The 21,674-nt window shown below is 35.3% G+C and overlaps 1 protein-coding gene across 2 annotated transcripts in view; it reads right to left on the bottom strand.

Moving 5' to 3' along the window:
* Positions 1 to 21,674, bottom strand: part of dennd1b (DENN/MADD domain containing 1B) — a 187,514-nt gene that overhangs the window by 127,325 nt on the left and 38,515 nt on the right. For both annotated transcript variants that reach the window (XM_056448448.1, XM_056448449.1), the window contains exon 3: positions 4,442 to 4,485. In XM_056448448.1, coding sequence (XP_056304423.1) covers positions 4,442 to 4,485 — 44 coding nt within the window. The remainder of the gene's footprint in view (positions 1 to 4,441; positions 4,486 to 21,674) is intronic.

Raw genomic sequence — 21,674 nt, 5'->3', positions numbered from 1 at the left:
TGATTTGTGCTTTCTTAGTGTGACTAAATAATTACAGATGAAACTCCACATTGAGATCATACATAAGCTTGTGCTGTGAAAAGTTCAATGTGCATAACAGCTAAAAAAAAGAAGAAGAACAGCTAATCTCTCCAGTTATTTACGAGCTGCTGCTCCTTAACCCGCCATCAATAAAAACACTAACTCCTTTCAAATAACTTCAAATGGCGGCAAGCGCAGAAACGAGATGTTAAAAAAATAATAATAATAACCCGCATATGCATATCTGTTTATTTATCCCTTTAAACCGACATGCGTTTCTTAAAAAAGAGAGAGATCTAAGAGACACCGGGGCAGTAAAGTCTTGCTTTTCCATCTGTCTGCTCGATTTGCAAAAAATGGCCTCCTTGTGATTCAGATAGATCTACACGGCGCTCGAGCTGCTCCACATGGCAGATGTAGGTGACGGCGGCCGCGGCGAGTCTCTGGGGCCGAGGGATCGCACTTCATATTTCGCCAGCCTCCAGTCTGTTCGCCCCTCATTTAAGAGTCCCTATTCGAGCAGAGCGGCGAGTGGATAAAAAATCAATTCATATTTCCATAATCCACAGTCCTGTCTGTCTCCGGCTCTTCCCTCGCCCTGGCGCTCCCCTGGGGTAAAGTAACCCCTCCACCCCAAACTACGGCCTACAACTGTCATTACGCGCCGCAACAATAAGAGGATAAACAAAGGAGGCCTGTAGAGATGGGAGCTGCTGCTGCCATATGCTGGCTAACTTGGGGGAAAAAAGGGATTTCGGGCCGGCTAGAGAGGGAGCAGCCGTACAAAGACGCTTAATCCTGGTAATGAGGCGACTCAATGAGAGCCTTTATGTGGATGTGGAAAAGGCCGATCCATCTGTACACATCTTAAACCAGAAACGATCTTGTCACTAAACAAGGATTTCTCTCTCTCTCTCTTTTTTTTGATTTGCGAATGTTTCAGAGTGGAGAGTTTCTGCAGAGGAGCAAAGTGCAGCAAAGGCAAAGATGGTCACGTATGCTTTCTTGCAGGCTTCGTAATGAACCGGCCAATTTGTATTGTGCTTGTACATGAAGACCTTGAGGCCGAGAGAGTAGAAAAAAAGAAAAAGAAAAAGAAAAAAAGAAGTGTGAAAACCTCAACGTTGCACTATGACCCAGGCCCAGACCCACTTCTGCTGAAGCAGAGAGAGCACATGACCTGAACTACACTGAAGAAACCAATCAAAACATTTCTGTTCAGTTCATCTGATCAGAAGCTCCGTAATGCCCTTTTGAAAAGTTTAAAGTGAGTAAAATCATATCTGGGAGGATTTATATCTCGGATTTTCACTTCTGTTCACTTTTTACCTAAAGAATTTATCTTGAATTAATGAAATTGCTGCTATTTCTCATTGCATTGTGTTAAACTGACTTGAAATTGTGATTGTAACAAAAAATACATTAAAATAAAGATATAAATTATACCAAATTCAATTGGTTACAAAAAAAGAGCATTTTTCCAACACAATGAAGCTATATGAAGTGGTTTCCTGTTGCTCTTTGGGGTTTTTCAGCTATTTTATTATTATTTTTTTTGTCTTGGCAGGTAACAATCTAAAGTAATTCAAAACTTCACTTTGTGAGTCGTTCTTTGAAAGAGATTGTTGCGGTTGTTGTAGCTATTAAATCATATTGACAGGGACAGAAATCTGATTCAGATGTGCGTTTGAAACGTCAGAAAACATGCAATCTTCAAGAGCTCCACAGACTATTCAATTAAAATGGTCTATTGTTGCACATGTGAGCATTTTAGTGACTTTTCCACATGCAACACTGTCTACTGTAGACAGACCATTAATGATGATACTACCTTTTACAAACTATAGCAGCACCGCCAGTATTTTGGAGCCCAAGTATCATAATACTACCATAGTGGTAGCATACTGGTAAACCGTGCAACCCTAGTGGTTAGAACTGTCACCATAGAGCAAGTGTTTGAGTGGGATTCCTCCAGGTGCCCTGGTTTCCCCCACAGTCCAGAGGATTGTGGCTAGAAGGGCATCCGCTGTGTAAAACATATGCTTGACAAGTTGGTGTTTTGAGTTTAATAATTGTGTTTTTTTCTGTTTGATATAAAGACAGCCTTTGAGATCCCGCTTTGGAGATGCCGCTTTAACAACTCAGCCAGCTATCCTTTCTCCACTGCCATACAGATTGTGCAGCAAGATGGTTCGGCCCTCATACCAGGAGGCAAAAGATGAATTTGTTGATTTGCGACCTCTAGGAGCATTATTTATGACAATAAATGTTGGACATTATTTAATTCATGTGTGTATTCTTGTATTTCGTTCAGTACTTCGAGGAGGAGCAAGAGAGACAGAACCATCTTGTCCTGCTGCTTGGAAATGAACTAAACTGCTCTCAGGTGTTTTTGTGGGAGGAGTGGCACTAACTTCATGAATTTAAAATAACGCAACAAATTAGTTATTTTTGTTACCCAAATTGTTGGGTTAACAACCCAACGGATTGGGTTAAAAAATAACCCAACAGAAGGTCGGTGCCAAATTGACCCATCATTGGGTTACCTGTTGGGTTATTATTAAACCAACTGTTTAATTGAGTAGTAAAATATAGTTTAATAAAATAAAATATATAAGTAAAATCTAGTATAATATAATATAATATAATATAATATAATATAATATAATATAATATAATATAATGTAATATTAGTAAAATAAAATAAAATATAAAAGTAAAATATAATATAATATAACATAATATAATATAATATAATATAAAATAAAATAATATAATATAATATAATATAATATAATATAATATAAAATAATAGAATATAGTAAAATAAAATAAAATATAAAAGTAAAATATAATATAATATAATATAAAATAATATAATATAATATAAAATAATAGAATATAGTAAAATAAAATATAAAAGTAAAATATAGTAAAATATAGAATAATATAGTAAAATAAAATAAAATATAAAAGTATAATATAATATAATATAATATAATATAATATAATATAATATAATATAATATAATATAATATAATATAATATAATATAAAATAATATAATATAATATAATATAATAGAATATAGTAAAATAAAATAAAATATAAAAGTAAAATATAGTAAAATATAAAATAATATAGTAAAATAAAATAAAATATAAAAGTAAAATAACATAATATAATATATAGTAAAATTAGATATAGTAAAATATAGTATAATATAATATAATATTATACAGTAAAATAAAATATAAAAGTAAAATACAGTAAAATATAGTATAATATAGTATAATAAATATTATATAACTTAATATAATAGTACAATATAGTAAAATATAATAATAGTATAATATAGTAAAATATAGTATAATACAGTAAAATAAAATAAAAAAGTAAAATATAACATAATATAATATATAGTAAAATAAAATACAGTAAAATATAATATAGTACAATATAATATAGTAAAATTTAGTAAAATAAAATATAAAAGTAAAATATAATAATATAACATTATAATATAGTAAAATATAGTATAATATAGTAAAATAAAATAACAAAATAAAATATAAAGGTAAAATATAGTATAATATAATATAATATAGTAAAATAAAATAATAAAGTAAAATATAAACGTAAAATGTAGTATGGTATAATATAATATAATATAGTAAAATATTGTATATAGTAAAATATAATATAGTAAAATATAGTATAATATAATAAAATATGATATGATATGATATGATATGATATGATATGATATGATATGATATGATATGATATGATATGATATGATATGATATGATATGATATGATATGATATGATATGATATGATATGATATGATATGATATGATACGATACGATACGATACGATACGATACGATACGATACGATACGATACGATACGATACGATACGATACGATACGATACGATACGATACGATACGATACGATACGATACGATACGATACGATACGATACGATACGATACGATACGATACAATATGTTGAGTGTGATGTGATCTCAAAAGAGGCAAATATCTGCTAAATCTGCCCCATCAGTCTATCACTGCTCATAACCATGGTTATCATGCGTTACTACAGAGCTACTGCACCAACCCCTGAGAGCCACCCAGCTGTTCAGGTGTGAGATACAGCACAAAAACGCTCCATCCGCACCCATTCACATCACAGCCAGCTGATAATTACCAGAACAACGCTTACTGAAGACCTGCTCACTGCTTTTCATTATCAGCAACATCACACCGCATGGGAGAGAAATAGAGAAAAGGAGAAGAGTGGGGGAAAAAAAAAAAAAAAAAAAGGATGGAGGAAAGGCCTTGAGGAGCAGGAGGGGTCGTGGATGTGGTGGGATATAGAGGAAAAAAAAAAAAAAAGTTCCTGTCTCCAACCTGGTCTCCAAAGTCCTGAGGGAACTTCCACAGCACTGTCGGATCTGTAAGAAATTGACAGACAGCATTAATCAGCAAGCAGCGCACCGTTCAGAGCACATACATATTAATGAGGGGGGAGGGGGCAGGGCTGGATTCTCCTATGTGTCGGCACACGGCGTTCTGCATATGCAAATGTCATCCGGTTGGAGAGGGAGAGAGAGACCGCGAGAGAGAGACTGAGGGAGAGAGACTGAGGGAGAGAAGGCCTTTTGGAAAAGCAGACTCGCCGAGACAATACTGCACTACCTGCAGGAGCAGCAGATGTGTGGCGCTGCATTAATATTTCACAGTAGAAATTTGTTAAAGGGGAGGCTTTACTGTAATCGTTTAGATATATATAGGCTCATATTGGATACATGGATTCATTGAATATTTGTTCTTATGAATATTATATTAAAATATATTTTACACGTATTTAAAAAATAAGGACATATTCTCCTACTACTACTACTAAATGCAAAAAAACAACTATCAACATTATTTACTATTTTTGTTATTCTAATATGTTTGTAATAATAATAATAATAATAATAATAATAATAATAATAATAATAATAATAATAATATCAAAAGTGCCAAAATAATATAATACATGTTAATAACATAAAACCATTTCAAGAACTTTAATTCTGATAAATAATAATAATAATAATAATAAATAAAATACAACATGTGTTATATTTAGACAATGTGATATTGGTTGGCATTATTATTATTATTATTATTATTATTATTATTATTATTATTATTATTATTATTATTATTATTAGTATCATCATCATCATCATCACCATGAACAGAATTTAATTGAAATATAATAATAATAATAATATTAATAATAATAATAATAATATCAAAAGTGCCAAAATAATATAACAATACACATAATTAATATAAAACCATTTCAAAAATGTTCATTATGATAAATTATAATGAATAAAATATGACATATGTTGTATTAAAACCATGTGATATTGGTTGGCATTATTATTATTATTATCATCATCATCAACAGAATGTACTGAAAGTGGAATATAATAACAATAATAACAACAACAATAATATTATTATTATTATCAAAAGAAATTTCATTCATTCATTCATTTTCTTTTTCGGCTTAGTCCCTTTTTAATCCGGGCTCGCCACAGCGGAATGAACCGCCAACTTATCCAGCACTTATGCAGCGGATGCCCTTCCAGCTGCAACCCATGTATGGGAAACATCCACACACACTCACTCACACATACACTACGGACAATTTTAGCTTTCTCAATTCACCTGTACCGCACGTCTTTGGACTGTGGGGGAAACCGGAGCACCCGGAGGAAACCCACGCGAACGCAGGGAGAACATGCAGACTCCACACAGAAATGCCAACTGACTCAGCCGAGGCTCGAACCAGCGACCTTCTTGCTGTGAGGTGACAGCACTACCTACTCGCCATTTCAAGAAATTTAATTCTGATAAATAATAATAAATAAAATATGACATGCTTGTATTAAAACAATGTGATATTGGTTGGGATTATTATTATCATCATCATCATCATCATCATCATCAACAGAATGCAAGTGAAATATAATTATACATACACATTATATATTATACAATAAGAAGAATAATAAGAATAAAAATGTTGTATTATAAGCAATAATAATAATTATAACCTACAGTATAACTATCCGAAAAATTATAAAAAGAATTTGAATTTGAATAGTAATTTATTGATATGTATAGAAATTAATATGAATTTATGGTTTCTGCAGGTTACATATAGTCAGATTTGAGACTTTTTAAGACCCTTTAAGGCCATTAAAATTTACATGTTAGACTGACACAGTTTTTTTTAGTTTTTTTTATCGGTTTATTACCGGGATTATCATAAGGAATCATAATTATTTTTTCTTTTCTTATTTAATGGGGAATTTGCTGTAAAAATGTCTAATAGCTGTTGTGAACTGTCTCTCCCTGCAATAAAATAAGGTTTTATTGAGATGGACTGTAGGCAATTGGATGGATGTTGGCCAGATTGAGTAGCTTTACTTGGACAAAGCCAAATGAAGACCTTCGTATTGATGATTTAAGACCTACAACACAATAATTTAGTGACTTTAAAACTTTTTAAGGCCTACAATTTACTTTTTATAATTGAAGACATTTTAAGGCCCCGCAGACACCCTGGTTTTCACATAACACATATTTTTTTCAATTTTATAAATAATAATAGTCATACAATAACAATAACATAATTAGGTTATGTAATAGTTTACATCTTATCAGCAGAAGTAATAGACATAATACAATAGAATAAATACAATGCAATAGTTAGCTATATTTGCCCTTTATTTATTTATTCATATTTTATTGTATGCCAACCAGTATTCAGGAGTCACTTACATAACATAACTGAATATTAGTTTTGTAAAACTAAACTTTTGTAAAGATGACATAATCTGACATAAAACAAAAGTGTGTGCAGACTATGAAAGGACACGCCTTGTGACACATAATAAGGCAGAGCTCCAGACGCCTCTGCTATGAGTCACTTTTGAAAAGATCAGTTGTGGACCACAAAAACAACATCTCAACGTCTGCTGAAGGTCAGTGCGAGACCCATCAAACTAGACGAAGACTTCAGAGCCCAGACATACACAAACACTCTCAAAATGAGGTGTGTAAAGCACCTCCGTCTTTCACCTTCACCTATGATTACAATTTTTTTAACAATTAACAAATTTAATGTGATTAAACTTCAATGTAAATGTTAAACAATGCCAACCAAAACAAAAATGAAAGGGGTAGTTAACCAAAAAAACAATATTTACTCCCCTTTAAAAGAAAGAGTTCAGCCAAAACTAAAAATTCTCATTACTCATCGTTTACTGACACTCTATATGTTCCAAAACAGTTTGAGTTCTGTTGAACACACACAAAAAAAGAAGATAGTTTGCAGAATGTTGGAAACCGGTAACCATTGACATCCATAGAAATACAAAAACATACTTCAGAGGTCAATAAATGCTGTTTACCAACATTTTTCAAGTCATCATCTTTAGTTTTGAAGAGCTCAAACAGGTTTGAAACAATGATCATACAATCTCAATAAATGATCATATAATTTGCATTTTTGTGTGAACTGTCTCTTTAGGAGAGCTATGGAGAGCAAGTCTGACCCTTCATCAAAGAGTGGTCTGTTACAGGAAGTTCAAATATCCTGTCTGATAAAAGATAAATATAATCATATGAGAGTATTCACCACAGAGGACTTGTACAGCAATATTACACAAGACTAAACGCATGACCACGTTCACTGTTGTTATTTCAGTCATTCCACATGTATTGAGGTCATGATAAAAGCCGGTCAATAGAAAATGCTTTGTATTGAGAATGATGTATATGCGAGTTGAGCTTTTGAATAAAAGAAACAACAGCTTATAATGAATAGACCATTTAAACTAGGATTTAAACACCTTTAAAGACAGACCTGTTTTGGGATACAACTTCATTAATCAAGTGCCAACAATTCAATTCAACTTGTTTAATTCTATAGCGCTTTTACAAAGTAGATTGTGTCAAAGCAGCTTAGCATAGAAGTTCTAGTAGATTAAAACTGTATTAGACCAGTTCAGTTTAGTTCAGTACAGTGTGGTTTAATTAGTTTTTACTGCTGAAAGTCCAAACACTGAAGAGCAAATCCATCAATGCGCAGAAACACAAGTCCCAAACCATGCAAGCCAGTTTCTTCAAAGGTTGAAATGGTGTACATTGCAGTTTAGAGCCATATTTTTGAGGAGAATGTTTTTAATGCTTAAATCTTTCTGTATTTTATGGTTCAGCATTCTTTATTTATTATATTTTAACATGTACATACACATTTCCATGTGCCAGATTTAACATAAACCAACAAGCAAACAAATGAACAAACAAAACAAAAGGCATCTCAGTGTTTTACATCAGAATACAATCTCACCTCATTTACTAATCTCCTAGTAAAACATTTCCAACTCCACCACCATTTAAAAACAACATAAAATGTCCCCAAACTCAAATCAAAAATTATTTTATTTTTTTCCATTGACATGTTTGTTACCATCTCTTTCAGCCAACGGCCTATTTTTGGTGCAAATATACTTTTCTAATTTAAAGAAATAAGCCGTTTCATTTGCAGGATACATATATTCATAAATGTATGCTCTGTCTAAAATAAAATAAAAAAATACATTACATTACATTACATTTGTATATTCACCTCAAGAATCTTTCCAATCATTTCTTTCACACCTTTCCAGAAAGTCTGTATTCCTTTACATTCCCACATTGCATTCTTCATTTTCATTTGTAACTGATACTTATGTGTATAGTTTAAGTATCTTACAGTATATGTTAGTTATGCGTAGTTTTATTTTTATGTCCAGTGTTGTGTTTGTATTTGATTAATTTAAGTGGCAACGTTGTCCTGTGAGACACCACATTTCGTTTCTCTGTATGTCCACACATGTAAAGGAATGACAATAAAGCTTGACTTGACAAAGCATCATCACTAGCTGGGTTTCCATCATAACATTAGGGGCTCTATTTTAACAATCTAGAGCACAGCGCAGGGTCTAATAGGGTTGTGCTTATTTTATTAATGGGTTATGGGTGTGTTTTGAGCATTAAACCAATCAGAGTCTCATCTCCCATTCTCTTTAAGAGTCAGGTGGGTCGCGCCATGGTGCATTTGCTATTTACATAGCGGACTGTAAGTGGAAAAACTGAATGAAAAAACTGAACGCTTCACTAGCGAGAACACAGTTAAACAGACCATCTGCATAAATTACATTTATGTGCTGATGAATGTCTTTAGTGGAGTGCGTACAACACCGTTTCCTTATCCACAAAAGTAAAAGTAAAATAAAGAGAAAGTAAAGAGGCCGAATGGAGGAGGCTCGTTCTGGAGGAATGGAGGAGGCTAGTCTTTTTTATGCAATAATTTCATCATATTAACATTGTCATTTATTAATGCATTCAGGTATTTTGGTAATTGGTCACTAGAAAGCTTTTCAGCTTCATCCACTCACTTAAACCACTATAAACAATGCAATTTAGTGGGTTGCCCTTTTCTCGGAGAAAATAAGAACTAAACACGTCATGTTTTTTCCTGGAAATAGCTTTTCTTATGAAGCTGTTCAGTTGACATAGAATTGAACCAACAAAAAAAATCTTAAAAGAAATGAGTTGTGTAATAAAAATGTAATGACTGTAAAGTACTGAACAACTGAAACGTACTCAATACTTTGTATAAAAGGCTTTTTTGGTGATGGCAGCTTAAAGACACCGCTCATATGCAGAATGAAGACACGTGTTGTTTAGGTGTGAGTTTTTCCACAGACTTCAACAGAGTAAAAATCTTGATGGTTCTGTGGATCTCGTCTCTCAAATCCGATCTTTAATTTTCTATTGGTTTTAAGTCAGGTGATTGGCTGGGCCATTCTACAGCTTGATTTTCTTTCTCTGAAAGCATTTGAGAGTTTCCTTGGCTGTGTTTTGGATCACTGTCTTGCTGAAATGTCCACCCTGGTTTCATCTTCATCATCCTGCTAATGTAGATGTTGGACTGAAGCAGCTAAAATTAATTTACAATGACGAAAGGCAGAAAGTTGCTGAATGGCTACTGAGAGATTTCACTTGCTGTCTTGGCTTTCACTGCTTTCCACCTCCCTTTCTTCATGTGTTCAATGGTTTTTCTTTGCGTAATTTCATTTTATTATGCTTAACATAATTTGTAAACTAATAAGATTTGTATTCTTTGCATATATGGATTTCTTTGGTTGTTACCAATTTCAAAATTTCAATCAACGGCACTTTAGAAACATGTTTTCTGAGAAAAATGGTGATGTGTTCAATACTTATTTTCCCCACTGTATATATTGAAATAAAATAGTAAAAATATATTGCGTCAACAAATGCAATCAACTACTTTTTCATAATTATTTACGTTTAATGTAGAGGACAGTGAAGATTACAGACCGGAAAGCATGTGGCGCAGAAAGAGGGAAAATATCGGCAAAGAACCTCAAGCCGGTAATCAAACTTGGGTCACCACAAGCACCTTAGTGCTATATATCGACACACTAACCACTAGTCTATTGGCGCCGACCAAATGAATGGTTTTAATGTGAATCACCTCATAGTTTGTCTAAAACTAAAATACGAAAATATAACTTCATTTAGTTCACAAGCTGGCAACCAATAGTGACTCTTTTTTTAATTGGCTTCTTATATTACCAAACTTCAGCTATGTAACTAAATCAACTCAATGATTTGCATGCTAACTGCTTCCTCTTTCTTGCCAGCATCAATTTATAGATGAACAATATGAACTTCCCATCATATCTGAACAGAAACTCTTGCTTCTGCATTCTGTGTTGATGATTCAGTTCTGCTGTGCAGGAACTGATGTCAGATGAAGCAGCGACTAGCAGAACGAATGCTGGGATAATTTAGCATGTCGGGCGTGATCCCAGCTCCAGCTTCCAACCTTCCTCCGTTGGACGGATCTCTCCATTTTTCATAACCAAACCCTGCCACTGCGAAGAACTCAAAGCTTGTTGTATTGCATGAAAAATGTGAATATTCCTGCATATTCTCCACCGGTGCTGACCAGAGTTCAGAGAGGAAAAGGATGGAGGGGAAGAAGTGAATAGACTGACAAAGGTGCATTACATAATCCCATTGTGAGATTTCACGGACCTTGTCTTATAATATTTTTACAAAGACTGAATTTCCCTCTCCCCAGGGATCTGAAGCCCAACTCCTCCATCTGATCTGGCAGAGTCAGGTCAATTTTATGCTGATTTTATGGGTGAGAGGATGGGAACCACTGCCAGGGCCAGAAACAGGAACACAAGGGAGAGAAGAGAGAGAGAGAGAAAAGAAAGAAGAGACAAGTCAGAGGGACAGACAGAGAGAGAATGACGGGTACTTGACAATGACATCTTTAAGATTTTAGGTTCAAGTGTCTATAAATGTAGAAATCTGCTGTTAATGGTCAACTTTCACATTCATGCTACAGCTACTTTCATACTTTATATTTTCCCAACTACAGTCAATATTCAATATAAATCCTGCATAAATCAGGTGAACATGTTAGAGAGCCACACACAGTATCATAATTTGCTGCTAAAACTTCTGATTGTGTTCACGTGTTTAGACTTCATGGTATAAAGAAAGGTACAAAAGTGTACCCTTAAGAAACCGATTTGGACCCGTACAAAAATACTAAATGTACAAAAACTTTTGAAAAGGTATCGCCCGTGTGACAGGTTTCAGACATTTATTTTTAAAGAGTGTTCGTTAGGGCTGCACGATTAGGCATGGCCGGTATAAGTGTCTAACGGTATGATAACCATGGATAAAAATAACACCGCTTCATGGTATTGTGATTACTGCTCTAAAATATATTCTTTTTTTAATTTCTGGGTAAAGAACAAGAACTTTTTTCCTGCTTTGAACACAATGGCTGGGTCCCAAATCACATACTTCCATACTATATGTAGTATGCTAAAAACAGTATGCAAACCGAGTGGTATGTCTAAATTCATAGAATACGAAAAACACTACGAGAGAACTACCCGGGGTGTCTACCTACCTCCAGCAAGATTCTGAAATGCCCATCTGAAGAACACTATGCCATCCCATTATGCACCACAAGAGAATTCATAAATGGGAGTGAAGCATTGCAACTGATGCTGGTATGTCATGTGATGATGACAAAATGGCATCTCTAGTTCGTCCAAACTCCATTCATACTACTCGCATTCATAGAACGTACTTATCTAACGGTCGAGTATTTAATTCAAAGTTAAATGCAGTATGAGTAGTAGGCTATTTTGGATGCAGCCAATATATTTTATTTTGAGAAACATTTGAAATATTTTGGAACAGTAAACATGTCAGGCTAAATAATTGAAGTAAATCATTGACTTCTGCTGTCTTTATTCAAAAACACATTTTTTTACAACTTGAAAACGTTATCTTTGGATTTAATTTCTGCCGAAGACACGGCTGTCCTAAAAAACAAACAAAAAAAAAAAAAAAAAAAAAAAACAATCTTGCATAAAGCGTAAAACGGTATAACAGAAAATTTTGGCAGTTTTATAACTTTGACTTTGATCTTCCCATGCCTATGCATGATATTAGACAAATCAATACTTGCAATAGTTTGTTATTCTGTGATATGAATACAAATTCAGCAGCTGACTTGAATATCTCTAATTGTGAAGATTTTATCATTTTAGATTGATTTGGAAAGATTCTGATTTGGGATGCATCTATTGAATGCATATATTAAAATATAATAAATAAACTGCAAGCTCAGATAAATAAAATAAAGAAAAGTAAATAAAAAAATATAAGAGCAGTGTCTTATTTATTTTTAGATTAATCTAACCTTTAATTAAATACTGCATAGTCTTTGTTGTATGAATAATTCAATACGATTAATCATCATTAAAGGGTATGATTTCTTATGCCTAAATACTTTTTAAATCCTCTTACATTCTCAGACAAAAACACATGCAAATGATAAACTATAATCCAGATTCAACATTGCAGATCCTGCAATGCGTCTATTGTATATGCTAACATTATTGATAATGAAACAATATATTGTGTAGCCCTACCATGATTTCCACTACATTTATTCTTCCATGGTGGGGCGCCATGCCAAGATTCATCCCGCCACGGCTACATTACAGCTTCTCATTCAAAACATTTTTTTTTTTAATAGCGGGTGATAATCGCGTCAAAACGTATTAAAGGGTAACTGAATTATAACAGCGCAAACTTTTCTGTAACCGTAGTAGTGCTCTGCGTCATTTGTTTAACCCTTTAAGGTTACGCGCTGACTGACTGACTGGCTGACTGACAGGTGCGTGATGCGTGAGGCCAGCAAACACGACGTATAGCTGTTTTACTTTACTTCAGGACGCATTAATGCCGCTCTGTATGTCTATTAGAGACATTCATTAATATCCCTAGCAAATCTAATAAATGCTGGAGACATACTCGTTACATAAACGCACTAAATCGCACCTCAGCAGCATTTATTTGAGAGCGCACAAGATCTGTGCACTCTTGAAGCGGCTTATATTTGAGAGGATGTGCAAGAAGTTTTGTGCACGAGCAGAGGAAATTGGCGCGCAAGCAAAGAGATCCTCATGCTGTAGGCTATTACATAAATGCGATCTCGACTTCTAATACTGCGCTCACGACATTTGTCACTGAAATAACGCCACAGGTAGCTGGTAGATCTGTGTAAAAAACAGCTTGAAAAAATCCTAGAGGAAACACAGTCTACTGTACATGGAGTCCACTATAGTCTAAAAACAATCAATGGAATGAAAGTTCAACATGAAACGATGACAGAACAACTTAATAAATAATTATAGAAAGAATGAATTCACTCCAAAAAAAAAAGAGGCAAAATTCATGGCAAATTAATTTGCTTTAACTTATTTTAATGATTCGACTTATTTTTAACAACATTTTTAATAATACAAAGTTTAGCTTTTTTTTGTCAGTTTTGACTAATGTAAATTGAAATGACTAGAAAAGTTTGCTTGATTCAACTAAAAAACATAAGGCAACAGAAATTTATTTGGCATAGAAAAAGAGAAGAACAGAGCAGACAGACAGAATGACAGAAAGAGCAATAGACAGATGTATAGGACATGTAGTTAGAATGGAAGAGATGGTTGGATGATGGAACAACATATATAAAACAAGAGATAATCAAGACAGATAACATGACAAAACCCAAGACTGGAAAAAGAGTGTAAAAAAAAAACAATCAAACAATAAAGAGCTAAACTAGAGAAGCACAGACAGAATAGTAGGTGCAAAAAGAGAGACAAGACAGCTAAAAAGACATAAATATCTACATTAAAAAAATATTAGCACAGCAAAGAAATAAAATGACAGGTATAACTAATACATAATTATACAATGACAGAAAAAGAGACAAAGTGATAGAACCATAGATTCAATGCAAATAAAAAATATTGAACCACTGATCAACACATAAAATGAACAATAGAAAGATAAAATGATAGATCCATAGAGAAATAATTATACACAGACAAAATAACAATAGAACAATAGATAGACAGATTGATGGGGGATAGACAGATCAACAGATAGATACAGTAGAGAGACAGACAGTAAACAGATCAAAGTAAAATACAAACTAAATAATAAACAGAAACACACTGAAAAAAATGATTCACTGGACTTACTATTTTTAATGGGTTGCGAAAAATATGGGCTGAATTTAAACAAACAAATTAAGTTGAACATTACTAAATTTAAATAGTTTGTTTAAAGCCAGCCCACATAAACGCAACCACTTACCTTAAAAACAATTGTAAATGCAATGAATCTTTTTTTTTCAGTGCAGAGAGACCCAGAGATAAAACACCAGATTCATACTTTCACTTTATGCCTCAATGAGCATAAGAAACTTCTTTAAATAATAATTTAAGAAAACAAACATGTCTTATAAACACATGTGATATCTAAACGAACCAGAAAAATTGATGAAATGAAAAACTGATGAAAAAGGTCTTTGTCATGGTACAGGACACTGATGCTCTCACATCAGCTACTTTGATATAAAAAGCAAGAGGGAAAAGAGAATAAAACGAATAACAACACAAAAACGACATGGTGTCGAGAGAAAGCGATAGGTGAGAAGGAGGGGTAACAGAGGGGGCACTGCCCTCCAACCACGCACCTTCTGTGCTGCATATCCTGAAGGCTCCTGTGTTCTTACCCATTCAGAAATACCTTGAGACACATGCTTATTCATACACACAGGCAAAGGACTTGCAAATCTCTATCCCTGTGGGATTTTGCCACGACGGGGGGGCTCACATGAAAAGCCCCAAAAATTCAGATGAGCTCTTTTATTATTAACGCCCGCTCTGTCCCTTCAACAAGCCAGATCCGGCTTCAAATCTGAGCAATGCAATCAAATATTTGCCCAAACGCTCATGTAGGAGTACTTTTCAAAAGCTGAGATCCAAACGTTTTGTCTTTTTCTTTCTTTTCTTTTTTTAAAGATGACAGCATCTGATGGGTGCAGGTAACGCTAATTCCCAGAGACGCTAGAGCTTTCGGTTCAAACGTGAGCTTGTTTAACAATTAACCTCACAAACACACTTCAGCAAAAGGTGCCACTTTCATTTGCCATTTGAGGATTTAAATGAGTCACTGAAACACACGAATCTGCGTATGGAGGAAAACTATACACAAAAGTGACTGATTGGGTGACAAACTGTCTGGTAGGAAGAGGAGGAGGTGGAGGGAGGGGCAGAAATGCTGCCTTGGTAACTAACTAACTTGCATTGTTTTCAGTAGATTAATTTAAATGTTAAATATCCTTTCTAAATAAAGCACAGTTCTAAAATGACTAATATTTAAAGAGCATCTATTTTACCCCTTTTTCAAGATTTAAGGTATGTCTTTTGTGTCTCCAGAATGTGTCTGTAAAGTTTCAGCTCAAAACACCCATCAGATTATTTATTATACCTTTCAGAATATTGGAATGTTCTGTCGCTGTTTTTTGTGGCCTGTGCCTTTAATGCTAGTTCTCTCCGTCCACCGTTCCTGTCAGAGTGTGCCTCAATCTCCGTCTCGGCTGCGTCAGATAAACCGCACAGTGACAGACATGAAGAAAGCAGATCTCACGTAATGTTTGTGAGAAATTCTACAGTAAGAACTTATTCAATGATTATTTGATGTATTTGTTGTGGAGTTATTTCAAGCCTTTCTGCAACGATGAGTCACACACAATGTTGTTGCAAAGTTCATGCACATACACACACAGCGTTTAACTTTGTACTGTTTTTGCAAGGAAAATGTGACAGGATGCATGTTAATATCCACTGCTGTATGGATATCCGTTATGTTAATGTACAAAATAAACCTGATTTGACATCCACAATCCGGGATTGAAGCGTCCTCTTTTATAATTGTACTGACATGCAGCTTTGGTGATAAAGACGGTAAAGTCGCTGTAATTCATCACAAACAAGCACTGTTTTAAAAACGTATTAAACCTGTAAAACTCATTCGTGACCACATTTGATGATGAGTGATGATCACAGCGAGCTGAACAGATCTTTTAATCCCAGTTTTTATGTTGATCTGATTATACGCATTACTGCGGAGACATGTTAGTACGCGGCAATCAAATCAGTAGTGGGAAAACAGCACTCCTACATCACGTTGCGGTGGGCCTCAAAATGAGAGGGATTTGGATCCTATTTTAAGATCAGGAAATTAAAAAAAAAGCGCTTATTGTTTTTATATCACCCAAATATGATTGTGGACACATGAATATCGTCAACATGAATATGCTGTAATTTAAATGAGATATTTTATGACTACAAAAAAAGTGCACAAAAAGTTTTAGCAGGTCAATGTTTATCTAAAATCCTCAGTAATGAGCAAAAGATGTCATTTTCTGTCTAAATATGAGTTTGCTAAACAATTAACCTCGGAATGCACTTCAGCAAAGGTGTCCCTTTTTGAGCCACATCCACAAAATCCAGCAAAACACACACACACACACACACACACACACACACACACACACACACACACACACACACACACACACACACACACAAATGCAAAAATGACCAATTGGGTGACCAACTGTCTGTTTTAGTAGGGGGGAGGAAGGAGGTTTGTCCACTGGGGAATGTAGAGAGATGAAGGCCCCTGTCTGTGGGTGAAAAGCTGTCAAAGGGACCCCGGCTCCTTGCCTCCACAGCCTCCTGCTGCCATATTGTGAGTGTGTTTTTGCGCGGGGCGGGCAGACACAAAGGGATTAATGGGTTAAGGCTGAAAGTTGAAGGTTAGGAGGGTAAACCCAACCCCTGCTGCTGAGGCAAGGAGAGAAATGTCACCGTGACAGACCTGGGGCTGCTTAATCCCCCTCTCGCCCCTCGTGGTCCCCGACGGCCTCCCCTCCTGGGCCTGACACGCTGAGGCCGCTCCGGTTCCCAGCAGGTCTGCGAAACGCCCTGAGCCAGTGGACATACAGGCAGGCAGACAGACAGACAGACAGGCAGACACACAGACAGAAGTACAGAAAGACACAGACAAACAGACAGATGAATATACACACAGATACACTTGATAGACAGACAGACAGACAGACAGTCAGACAGACAGACAGACAGACAGCAAGATAGATGGAAGTACAGACAAAGGCAGGCAGACAGACAGACAGACAGACATGTACACAGATAGATATACACAGATACAGTAGTTAGACAGACAGACAGGCGGAAGTACAGACAAAGGCAGACAGACAGACATGCAAACAGATAGACATGTACACAGATACAGTAGATAAATAGGCAGAAATGCAGATGGACAGACAGACATCAGGCAGACAGAGAGACGGACAGACATACAGATATACACACAGATACAGTAGATAGATAAATAGGCAGACAGCGGACAGACGGAAGAACAAAGACAGACAGACAGACAGACAAATATTAACAGGCATGCAGACAAATATATATATATGCAGACAAATATATATATATGCAGACAAATATATATATATATATATATATATATATATATATATATATATATATATATATATATATATATATATATATATATATATATATATATATACATACATATACACACACACACATACAGATACAGTAGATCGATAGAATAATAGGCAGGCAAGCAGGCAGGCAGGCAGACAGACAGACAGACAGATAGATATACACAAATACAGTGGATAGATAGATTACTTGTCATATAGACAGACAGACAGACAGACACAGGCAGACAGGCAGGCAGGCAGGCACACAGACAGACACACACAGATACAGTAGATAGATTAATAGGCAGATAGACAGACAGACGGACGGACAGACGGAAGTCCAGACATATAGGCAGACAGACAGACACAAACAGACAGACATCCAGACAGATAGATATACACACAGATACAGTAGATAGACTGTAGGCCGAGAGACAGACAGACAGGCAGGCAGGCAGGCAGACAGACAGATAGATAGATAGACAGACGTACAGACAAAGGCAAACAGACAGACATGCAGACAGACAGATATACACACAGCAGTGTTTCCTCTAGGATTTTTTCCAGCTGTGGCGGCAGACTCTGTTGGGCCTTTTACACATATCTACCAACTTCCTGTGGTGTTATTTCATTGACAAATGTCGTGAGCGCAGTATTACATGTCGAGATCGCATTCATGTAATACGAGCATGTGAATCTCTGTGCTCAAAACTTCTTGCGCGCCCTCAATGTACACTGATCATGTGCAGATCTTCTTGTGTGCTCTTAAATAAACGCTGCTGAAGAGCGATTTAGTGCGTTTATGTAACCAGTATGTCTCCAACATTTATTAGATTTGCTAAGAGTATTTGTGAATGTCTCCAATAGATCTACAGAGCGGCATTAATGCGTCCTGAAGTAAAGTGAAAGGTTATAAACTCCATCAAGATAAAGTCATTGTATGCAGAGCCACAGACCTTTATATATAAAGTATAATTATATAAACTGTGTTCATCTTAACTGAAAGCTACAACGGGTCACACATCACGCACCTGTCAGTAAGTCAGTCAGCACGTCACCTTAAAGCAGGGGTGTCAAACTCAAATTCACAGAGGGCCAAAATTAAAAAAAAGAACATTGTCGAGGGCCAGACAAATTTTTTTTTATGTTTTTATTATCTTTAAGATACAGCAAACTACTGTATTAACCATCTTAATATATTACAATTTTTGCTTAAATACTGAAACCAGAACAGGTTTAAGAAAATAATAAAATAAAAACTGAAAAAAAATATCAGGCTTATATCTTTAACTTTATTCATTTTAATTGTAACCTAAATCTTTTCATCACAGACCATCAAGGCCAACACCTAAAAAAATATCTCTTTCAACTTTGAACAGACCATGCCATCAGTAAATAAAATAATATTTATCCATTTTAGTTTTTTTCACTGTTCATTTACTCTGATGATGCACATGGGTCCAAGCCAGATACTTGGCACCGCTTTTTACATGCAAGTGCATCAATTTCTGGAGTCAGGCTTTGCGCAGTAGTCTGTCTCCCATCTATCTTGAAAGCTTCTGTTTTCTATTTTTCGTTTGGCCATTTTTCGGGAGGTTGGATTTGAGCGTGTGCTTCGTAGCAGCTTTGCTAATGAGCGTCAACACAAGAGGTGAGTGTTTTCGGGCTCCGGAGTCTGGCGCCAACGCCGTGACGACATCTGGGCGCGGCCAATAGGAGAGAAGCTGATTTTTAGGTCGGACGGAGTTCCCGATGCAGAGCAGTACGCCCGCTGCTAAGCTAAGCTAAGCGATAGAGCAGAGTTTTCTCCGTGGTGTCCCTTTAATAAAGTTTAATACATAGTGTCGCGGACGGCAGTGCCCCTTCTATCGCTTAGCAGCAGCTAAGCTTAGCTTCCTGCTCCACATCGGGAACTCCCAGCACCGGCTGCTCTCATATGGGCCGCCCGTAGATGTCGTCACAACGTTTTGACGCTCGAATTAAAAATATTTTAAATCGGGAGTCAAACGCCACCCTTGCACGCTCTGCGCCTCAGCACGGACTTGCGCTTTGTCACTGACGTCGCACATACACAATGAATGGCTGCGCTGACGCCACCCAGCGCTTGACGCGTTCGGGCCAGCGGGCCAGATGTAATACATATTTGAAATCATCTCGCGGGGCAAATATAATTGTAGTGCGGGCCAAAATTGGCCTGCGGGCCTGAGTTTGACATGTCTGCCTTAAAGGGTTAAACAAATAGCGCACAGCACTACTACAATTACAGAAAAGTTCGCACTGTTATAATTCACTTACCTATTAATACTTTTTGATGAGATTATAACCCGCTATTTAAAAAATGACTGAATGTTTTGAATGAGAAGCTGTAAAGTAGCGTGGCGGGATGAATTTTGGTGTGGCGCCCCACCATGGAAGAATGAATGTAGCGGAAACCATGCACAGATACTATAGATAGACAGATTAATAGACAGACAGGTAGACAGACAGACATAAAGGCAGACAGACACATACAGACAGACAAATACAAACAGATATGCAAAAAGATAGATATACACACACAGATACAGTAGATAGATAAATAGGCAAATAGGCAAATAGGCAGACAGACGGGCATGCAGACAGACAGACAGACAGACAGACAGACGGAAGTACAGACAAAGGTAGACAGACAGACACAAACAGACAGACAAGCAAACAGATAGATTTTCACAGATACAGTACATAGATAGATTAATAGGCAGATAGACAGATAGGCAGGCATGCAGGCAGACAGAAGTGCAGACATAAAGACAGATAGACATGCAAATAGATAGATATACACAGAGATACAGTAGATTGAGAGATTAATAGACAGACAGGAATGCTCCCACTTGACAGCAGAACAGTGTCAGTCATTGGAGATTTTTACATGTGAGAAAGATGTGTCTTTACATGAGGGATGGATGGATGGTCTGAAATTAGTCAAGAGGAGCAACTGGTTGATAGGGTAGATAGATATGCATGTAAGGTAAAGGTGTGTACTCTAGATAGAAGCAGTAGTCGGTTGCTGGAACAGAAAAAAAAAACTTTAAGACACATCTTTGAGCTCTGAAACTCAGCAGGCGAGAAGAGAAGAGAAGAGAAGAGAAGAGAAGAGAAGAGAAGAGAAGAGAAGAGAAGAGAAGAGAAGTAATGTGCAAAGTAAATCCACCACTGATGGAATCATCCTGTGAAGTGAGGTGGAATAGTTAAATAAGCTAACACTAGAACTAATAACCATTTTTCAGGAATGCAAATGAAGCTGAAATAAAATAAAATATAGATTTTTATGATATACTTTAATTTGACTTTTATTTAGACTTTGAATTAACTTTAATTGAAAAACAAATTTCTTTTTATTTAGAAATCTATTACATAGAAATAATAACAAAAAGAAAAAAATAGTAATAATATAAAAAATCCAAATATTTATCAAAGTTGTAATTTTAAATTGTATATATATATATATATATATATATATATATATATATATATATATATATATATATATATATATATATATATATATATATATATATATATAAGAAA

The sequence above is a fragment of the Danio aesculapii genome, chromosome 22 (assembly GCF_903798145.1).
Source record: "Danio aesculapii chromosome 22, fDanAes4.1, whole genome shotgun sequence".
NCBI lineage: Eukaryota > Metazoa > Chordata > Actinopteri > Cypriniformes > Danionidae > Danio > Danio aesculapii.
This window is presented reverse-complemented; position numbering and strand designations above follow the sequence as displayed.